The sequence below is a fragment of the Bactrocera latifrons genome, unplaced genomic scaffold, assembly GCF_001853355.1.
Source record: "Bactrocera latifrons isolate USDA-ARS-PBARC rearing strain unplaced genomic scaffold, ASM185335v1 scaffold_567, whole genome shotgun sequence".
Lineage (NCBI taxonomy): Eukaryota > Metazoa > Arthropoda > Insecta > Diptera > Tephritidae > Bactrocera > Bactrocera latifrons.
The window spans coordinates 53489-63361 of record NW_017537231.1 but is presented as its reverse complement, the minus strand read 5'-3'; the positions used below and the strand labels follow the sequence as shown (position 1 = coordinate 63361).

General features: G+C 34.8%; 1 protein-coding gene across 2 annotated transcripts in view; it reads left to right on the top strand.

The window, feature by feature from the left end:
* The window catches only part of LOC108974566 (probable serine/threonine-protein kinase DDB_G0278509), a 19051-nt gene that overhangs the window by 7312 nt on the left and 1866 nt on the right, over positions 1-9873 (top strand). For both annotated transcript variants that reach the window (XM_018942476.1, XM_018942475.1), the window contains one exon: positions 8775-9789. In XM_018942476.1, coding sequence (XP_018798021.1) covers positions 8775-9789 — 1015 coding nt within the window. The remainder of the gene's footprint in view (positions 1-8774; positions 9790-9873) is intronic.

Genomic DNA, 9873 nt, shown 5'->3' with positions numbered 1-9873 from the left:
CGAAAAGAATTTTTCGACTACCCAATAATAATTTTTACTGCAGCACACTCATAAAAACCTTCGAGTTTTGCATTTGATAAAATCATTTTTATACTTTCGATAATCTTTTTAAGACCTTAAAGCAAAAACGACCTTACGACTTTAAGTGAAGAATCGTTTCTCTCTCAAAAAGTTCGTCGTTTACTGAACGTAGAAACATTATCGATCTTTGTTGATTCAAGCGTCCTAATTATACAAAACCAGCTGACTCGTTAACTATAGATACTGGAAGGGTGGCATTAGCGAAATGGCAATTATAACATAATAATCACAAAACTAACGAAAAACAGCGATTGCTGCGACTTGAACAAATTGGGCGATTGAGCGGAGATGAATAACGATCTTAAGGTGCCTCTGCAAACGAAAAAGTTCCTGTCAACACTTTGGCTAAATTCTAACTACAACTCAACTGTCAAAAAAAGACGAAATAGAAAAACAAGCGTCGTCCGTATTTTTGCGAGAATGACCAATGAAATTTTCCATATATTTTTGCAATTCAATTATCACTAATTAAAATGTTGACAAGCTCGGGTATATCCCAAAATACAAATAAGTGCCAAGTGTTCTTCGCAGTAATCCCAAAAAAGCTCTTTAGTTTTCTTCACACAGGTGCACCTAAATACTAAATTTATTTGCATATTTATCCAGTTTTCATATGAGCTCGGAAATTAACGAAGATATTTACAAATAGTCGTATATATGCACTGTACAGTATGCGTCTGTACAATTGAGTTTGTGAACTTGATCAATATTTTAAATATTATAATTGTCACACGACCTATACTGACCTCTTGATCATTGATTGAACGTAACAATAAAATTCAATTGAAGCAACTTCGTCAAGCGTACTTTCCCGCTCGCCACAAACCCCACAATGTTGACCCCAAACGCAAAGCAATGGGTAAATAGTTTTCAGCTTGCATAAACAGTAAACACCCAGTAAGAAAAGTGAAGGCCAAAACAGTAAATAACGATACATTTTTATATTAGTATTCTATAAGCAGAGAGAGAGAGTTTAATGTATTTTCACTTCATTTATTAAAAAGCATTATAACTCACATTAAATCTAAAATATAATTGTAAAGCTCATTTTACTTCTAGTTAGAATTTCCTCACTCTATGTTATTTCTACCGGGAGATTACTATAAGTAGTCTATRAATTATTAGTAGTATATTGTCTTCTAAGAATCTTGCATTATTTTTCGACGAAATCATGTACGCATATCATGATGCCTCATTCCAGAAAGTGCACGAACAATGATTTTCACAGAATTAATTAAAATTAATAAACAATGTAATTAAACAATTAATTTCATATTATTTTATAAAGATTGACCTCAAAYATAAATTTAAATGGCTAAATGCTGTTACATCTTTATTTTCAATATATTCACCGTAAAACTCAATGGCTTCATCTAAAACTCAATACCCATAAAATTCATCCTTATCGATTTAAACTTTTTGAAATCAACACGAAAGTAAGCGAAATATCTTCGTTATATAGCACAGTTTTGAAATTTTCAATGTACTGAAACTGTGAAAAACGAAGTGTCAACTGAATATTATAGAGAAAAAGTGTCAAACTACCGACTATTAAAATACAAAAATAATGTCAAAAATAGTCACTACTGGAAAATTAACTGCCAAATGTCATCTACTATAAAGAATGTGCTATCAAATGTCACATCTCGTAAATAGTGAACACACCTACTGACAGCTCTGGTCAGAAATGAATTATGAAATATTATATGTCACATTTATCAGTTTACCAAATTTATTGAAAATTTTCGTTGTTCCAATGGAATTTTTTTTACATGGTTAAATAAACAATGTACGGGAATGATACTTATTTGTATGTTTTTTTTTTGTTTTTTTTTTTTTCGTTTTTGTCTCTCCTTAAGTCTGTTTATATGAGAGTTCTGACGCGTTACGAAGACGAGCGATAAACATTGCGTAGTAGAAGCAATAATCATAAATAATATTAATTAAACAAATGGGTGCAAGACGTCATATACTACCATGAGCAAAAAATAGTGAGACTTTAAAATTCCTATGGGTTTTCGCGCAAAATTTAAATTGAATAGTCTTACTATACGAGTATCCATATAGTTATACAACCATGCTCTATATATGTTCCTATTCAGAGTGGACCGAAAATGGGATCAAAACCCTAACGCCACTATATTCGTAAAGCCATATTTTTCTTATACAGATTCTTATATTTTCTCTACACAATAAGCTGCGAAAAATGTTGCTTTTTCAACTTACCAACATTGTATTGAACTAGCACATATACCGACTAAAATACATATCTCTTTACGCACATACATACGTATAAAATAAATATGAAAGTAAAAACAAATAATCAAAACCATTAAATGGTCATAAACCGACAACAAAAATATTTTATTATATTATTTTGGCGCCAGTCATAAAATTTAAATGGCCAATGTTCGTTGAGAATACCAAAAAGCAACAACAGCCACACTAATATGAGGATCAATTAATTTGTGAAAAAAACCATGAAATTATTTTCTATCATGAAGAATTAGGAAGAACTATTACCCCGCCACACATTGCTTATCTGCTAGAAAAGAAGTGATCAGTTTATGACGTCTCTGAGCAGCCAGAGCACACGAACTAATAAAATGTATTTGATAACACCCAACCGATCGTGCTTTTGTATAGATCTTAAGACAGCGGCGATTCTGCTGACAGCCGGGGAAATTTTTTCTAGATTGCATTGTCATACGTATATATGCTTTTTCGATAATTTGTGCAAATTTCATGAAATTCATGCGATTATTTATATACATATACATATGTTCATATATATAATATATATTACATACATCAGTGTTCAGATTTTATTAGCCTATTAAAATAATTCACGCTTTTATTTACTGCTAAAGTAATAAATCGTTTTGCAGATGTTTTCTCGTTGGCAAGTGGCTGTTGGTTTTAAATTCCCACATTTTCGCATCATAAATCAAATGAAGCGATGGTTTTTGCGGTTTTTGCGAATTGTTGTTGTTGTTTTTTTGCAGCCAGTAAGACGAAAAAAGGTTATTCTTATTTTAAATGATTAAAACTAGCTCTTAACCTTTTTTAGTTTCAGTATGATTACAAGTATGGTGAATTCTTAGCCTTTTCCTAATAATATATTTCATACCAATGTACATACATATATTGAACATGACGGTAAATTTTTTATCCTTAATAAGAATATCATTCAATATTTTARGGTGCACTTCCGCGATAAAAATGTTTATATTATATAATATCATACGCCCAAATGTAGACACACTTTCTGCGGTTTTTCGATTTTAAAAATAAATTTATCTACTGATTGGCAATTAAGAGATATAAAAAATTATGAATATAATATCGAAATGTTAGATTTTTTATACCTTGAAAGGGTGTATATTAAGGATATCGGTGCATTTACACAAAAAAATCCTCGCAGAGCCGTTCGATACCAAACGAAATTTCGGACAAGGAATCTCCCTATCATGCGACTACTTCAATCCACTGCTGGAAAAAATAATTCGAGCAGCTGGACTAAATAAAGAAAGTACCATCTTCTATTTTAATGTATAGCTGCTGACGTACGCCGATTACATTGATATCTTTGGCCTCAACATCCGCACCGTTAGTTTTGCTTYWTCCAGACTGGATAAGGARGCAAAGCAAATGGATMTGGTGGTGCACGAGGGCAAGAYGAAATATCTTTCACTATTAGGCACCCACGTCACTATTGACAGTCATAACTTCGAAGTCGTAGATAATTTCGTCTATTTTGGAATTAGTATTAACASCAACAACAATGTCAGGGTCGAAATCGAACGCAGTTTAACTCTTGCCAATAGGTGCGACTTCATATTGAGTAAGAAATTGACGATGACAACATCTGGTAAGTCGACGTTACGAGTGAAAGGTTCTAGTTAAGATTTATGGTCCTTTGCGCATTAACAATGGCGAATATCGCATTCGATGGAACGATGAGCTGTACRAGATATACGATGACATTGACATAGTTAGCTAGGTCATGTCGTCCGAATGAAAGAAAACACTCCAGATTTGAGAGTTTTCGATGCAGTACCCGTCAAGGGAAGCAGAAAAAGAGGAAGATCTCCACACCGTTGCAGAGATCAGGTGGAGAAGGACCTGACTACACTTGGTATCTTGAACTGGCGCCAAATTGCGTAAAAAAACAACTGCTGTATTTTTTATTGGTTCGACCTCTAAAGAGATTTATTTTTACTCTGCTATATTGCTATAGCCTAAACGTATCTTGACTTGCTGTTGAAGCCTAACAAAAGTGTCATTATTTTATTTCTGTCTTCCGAAACCAGTCCGCCAAGTTGAATAGTCGAGTTCATCTTAAGCGTCGATTATCTTTAATTATGTGTAATCATAAGACTTGTAGGTTTGGAATTTAATATTTCTCCGAAATTTTCRCTATTTCGTCCACTTTTGTCAGCTTTTTTTTGGTGTAAATATTCTTATTCCATTTCCATTAAATGAAAAATTCTACATACTTTAATGAAGTGGAGAAGTTTTTCTTACACTAAACAATTACTCTGTTACAACCAAAGGATGTATAATACAAATTTTGAAGTCCAACCAATAAAGCAATTATAGTTTAAAGCTACAAGCAATTACCAACTGCGAATTGCAATTTATCAATTATCTACAACTTAACTTCCTGACCATTAGCAAATAACAACAAAACAAAAGGTAGTCTATAGGAATCTTGTCTAAATTGAAAATAGATTGTCACATGCTCAAATAGCTAGCCTTACGCGTATAAATAAATTGCTTGGCGATATTTTCCAAAGTAATGGTCAACTAAAAATAGAAGCTATCCAGTAGACAGCCGTTCATCATCCTCAACGATAACGGAATTCAAGGAATGTGCATCACTTTGACGCAACTTAGAACACGCACACTGAAATCAGTTAGTGTTAACGTGTGTATGTGTCTGTGTTTATTGGTGATTAGACGCGAGGATACTCCAATCAATTGTCAAAACAGCCCATCAGCAAGCGAGTCAGACATTATCATTATGAACAGCACATTGCAATCACGATTGTAATCGCGATCGCACTCCTTATTAAGCGCAGCAGCACGCCTTGTCTTGCGTCAATGGCGCCAAAACATTGCGGAAAAAAGTTCTCTGCTGACCATTCCCAGATGAATAATGCAATRTATGCGCGCATTCCTAACAACATGTACGCGTGTTTGAGTGGATATAGACATATAGGATATAGACGGCTTGTGCATATTGCCAGAGCATCCATCAAGCATTTGATAATGCACTGCACTAACTCATACACATGCCYTGTTGGAAATTCTACAACAACAAATTTTATTCAAATAACAAAACAACCGCCATTACAACAAACCCCAACAACTGACGGCAAGAGTTAGTTCATATTTCCTACAGGGTCGGCGTTCGCTTGCATCGCGTGCGTATGCCAGTAGCAACGAGCAGGCGCCACTGGAATTTCTTACAACAATTTAATTAATTCAGTTATAAGCAATGATAGAGGAGGTTGGATTGCTGTTTCTTCTTCTGCAGCCTATCATTAAGTGGGCTTCACCAAACAAACATTCAATGGGAGCTAAGACTCTCGCGGCTGCTTGTTACAACCAGTTTTGTGTGAGTCTTATTGCTGGCTGTTGTGCTGTTTACATGGTGCTGTTCTGCGCATGCGCGCCAACTTGCGTGTAAAGAAAGTGTTGGCTGGATATCTCACAGCAGTGGAGGAAATTAGAATTTCTAATACCAGACAAATGGTCGTTAATTGTGATGTGGATCTATTTTTAGTGACGTCGTTTGTCACAAGTGGCGCCCAAGCCAAGTGTGTCATGTTGACAGATTGACAGGTGCGAAGTGGGAAGGAAGTCGTTGCATTCCATTCTGTTCGATAGCTTTTCTTGTTTGGCCTTGGGATTCTTTTTATTGCCTATTATTTAGAATAGAATATTGTAGTATTTTTATGAGTTAATTGGTTTGAGGTAATTACTATATATTTTTGTATGTCGATAAAGAACTCAAACCCGCAAATATTTGAACCAACACACTCAGTTTTTACCTAAGTTGATCTATAAGAAATAGTAAAACTTAGGTTTTCCTTTTCATGCCCTGTAGCTTGACTTCTTTACTTATTCAGACCAAATACTGGACCTAATCCTCTTATGATTTCAAGTGGTATTAACGCCAATAGAGAAAAAGGTGAAGGTTTCGGTCATAATTTATTGATTGAGAGTTAAGTTTCTCGATAAAAGTTCATAAAGTGGAAATGGAAAACCAAGAGTCATCAAAATACTGAATTCAAGACCRCGGCTATACTTACAATTATTAGCTGTTTCTCGAAAAATTATTATACTGCATATATGTACGTACATTAAGTTGCAATGAGGCCTTTCAAGCTGCCGACAAAAATATTGAAATTCTTTGAGAATTTATGTGTAACTTATATAGTATTAGAGCAAATAATTCAAAGGTTATTCTTGCAAATGCTTGCAATGGCTGTCTAATTTATCATGTCCTCACAATGCAGATATTCTTTTAGAAGAACACATCTTTGACTTACCCGAAACCGTCTTAGATTCCTATATTCATACGCCTGATCATGAGAGAAAGTCATGCCTGCAAGGTTCATTGACCAGCTACTTGCTACCACATGATTTGGGATCCAATCACTGCAAAACAATTCGCTTTGTTTCAAATGCTTAGACAAGACGCCGTTAAACTTTCAATTATTTTAAATATATTTTTTGCACTTTTTTTTTTTGTGTGCTAAATATTTTGTTATTGCATATTGATAATATATTTTTATATATTATGATTCAAAGGACATTCAGTGCGCGTGTCTCCCATAAAACTGTTTATTCTTTGCATTTTATTTTCATTGCATCACTGCAAAAGATTGCAATTGAGACAAGGGCATCCGTAAACAATATTGTGAATGAAACTCATTATGCTCTGTGTACAGACTATGTCCGCTTCTCATATACAGTAGGTGGCGAAAAAACCGAAACACTAAAAATACTTAAAGTTGAAGTAGAATTTTTGGGAAATTAAAGAGTTTCTTTGTTGGAAGAGCAACATTGGTCAGAGAGAAAGATTTTCGAGTCTGCGTAAACTAATTTATATCGAACCATTTACTATTATTAAAACAAAAAACTTTCTTTTTAACTTGAAAAACAAGGGGATCGATGAATTCTCTTTAAAATTGTTATAATTGTTTGGAAAGACGTAATAAATCAAGGGAAAAGTTTGATCACTTTTGTTTGGAATATAACTGTAAATCGATTGTCTAGCTACTCTTGAAGCAGCAAGTACTTTACTAATTTTTTGCAATATTTTTGACCATATATAGAGCCCCGCCGATTTTAATTCCACTCAAACGAAGAAAAAACGACAGTCAGCCCTGCTTAACCGGAACAAACCCAAGATTTTTTTCAGCCAAAAACTGTCAACTCGACAGCATTACTCTAAATCATTTCAAAAATATTTTCTTCTGCTAAAATTACACCAAGAATAAACTGGAAAGTTTGGAGCTGCCAAACGATGAGCGAATCTGGATTAAAAATAACAGATTTAACTTTAACTTCCTTCTGAACCCAGAACTTGCCCATAAGCACTCTAAATTTGAATGCTCAAAKCAACAAAAGAACCGTTATTATTACTTTAAAAGATTACTATTTTATTGAGCTAATATATGAACACATTTCTAAAATAAAATAAAAAAATAAATAGTATTGAACATCAAAAGAGAGCGCAAAATGTATACTTCCAAACATATGCTCCAATTTGCTGCACGCATACTGTATACCGTGGTAGCAGCATATAAAAGTGGCTATGCAAAACAAAGTTCATCTGAGAATACGCCAAGATAAGACAATTACCCCAGATTTTTATCTTTTCGAAGCCAAAAAACATACTTATATGTWTTTATRTATGTATGTAGTATATATTAAATGTTTTCTTCTATAAGCTTCCGACTAAGCTGGTCTGCGAACTGGCTAATTGTTAGTGGACGCCAATACGCTCAATACCATTTCACAGTTGAACGCAATTGCTACAATCGCATTGATGAATTACACAACAACAATAAAAATAAWAATAATACAGCAACAATGTTCCAAAAATATAACAGCAACAACAATAATTATGTAGAATATGTATGCAAAAAACGGTCGAAGAAATGTGACGAAGAAATTGAAATATGCAAATTTGATAAGAAAGTAATCGCACAACTACAAAGCCAGCGACAGCAACGACAACAGCAGCGGCTGCAGCATCCGTGAACCGCTTTTGACTAGGGCTCGGCGCGGCGTTAGTGGGGTGTGGCTGTTGCCTCGCGTTGCTGACGGTGTGTTGTCTGATTGATAATTCAAAACAAATCCAAATAATATATAGTATACTGGTATATAATACTATATACATGTACAGCGCTATATAGTATATAATATAAAATTACATACATACATGTAAAAGTACTGATATTGTTATTGTTTTTTGTAATTTTTGCTGTTGATGCATTGTCGYTCGACGTCGGAAGCTTTCCATTCATACATGTATTCTTCCACCATTTTCTCTACGCTTCACTGCTTATATTAAAAATAACAACAATAATCGAACAAAAAATAATTTAAAAAAAAACAACAACTCATGTTTCTACTTCGCCTTTTCATCATCCACTTTGCTTACCTATTTTTAGATCGGTGCCTGAGTTACCTTTTCGAGGGTTATCAAACGTGGAGTATCTGAGTATAGGCGACAATGAACTCGAAGAGATCCCTAAGCACATGCTGAATCACATGCCGATCGTGAAAACATTCGATATGGGACGCTGTCGCATACGTTCGGTGCTRCACGATGACCTCAAGGGCACACAAATGGTGGTGAATCTCTTTTTGCCAAGCAACAATATAAAACGTTTGGATAAGGGCGCATTTCCGACCAGTCTGGTCACGTTGCATCTCGGGCGCAATCAAATCGAGAATCTCAATAGCACGTTGCGGCATCTAGACAAATTGGAATCGTTGTTTATAAATATGAATCGGATTAGCAGTTTGGATGATGAATTGCCGGAATCGAATCGTTTGAAATTGATTATGGCACAGAATAATCGTTTGGAACGATTGCCGGAGAGCATGCGCTACATGCACAAGTTGGAGAATCTGCATGTACAACACAATCTCATACGCACTTTTGATGGCATCTTCAAGCATGCGCGCAATTTGAATGAGTTCCACGCTTTCAACAATGAGATCGARTATTTGCGTCAAGACGACTTTTTGGAGTGTAAAATGCTGGAGGACATTGACTTCTCGGTTAATCACATCAAGTCATTGAATAGTTCATTGCTGCCGTTGAGTCGTTTGTATCGCGCCAATATTTCCTACAATGAAATCGAGGAGTTCTCCATGAATGAGATACGCGGCTTGGTCATGTTGCGTAATCTAATCTTGAACAACAATAGAATCAAGCGCCTCACCGGTCACCAAGAGAACAACATTGATCAGAACTCGTACTTGTTCGAGTTGTATTTGGATCACAATGAATTGAAATCTTTGGATGGCGCTCTAATGGGTTTGAATAGCTTACGCATACTAAGTCTGTCCTACAATCAGCTGGAGCGTATTTTACCGGAGGACTTTATCGGGTTAGCTAAGCTGGAGCTCTTAGATTTGTCGCACAATCAACTATTGACGCTGAAGGAAATGGAAAGGGTGAGTAGATCGGAATCAAATAACAAATCATTCTGGAAATATATATTTATATATACATATATTGTATATACATATATTGTATAT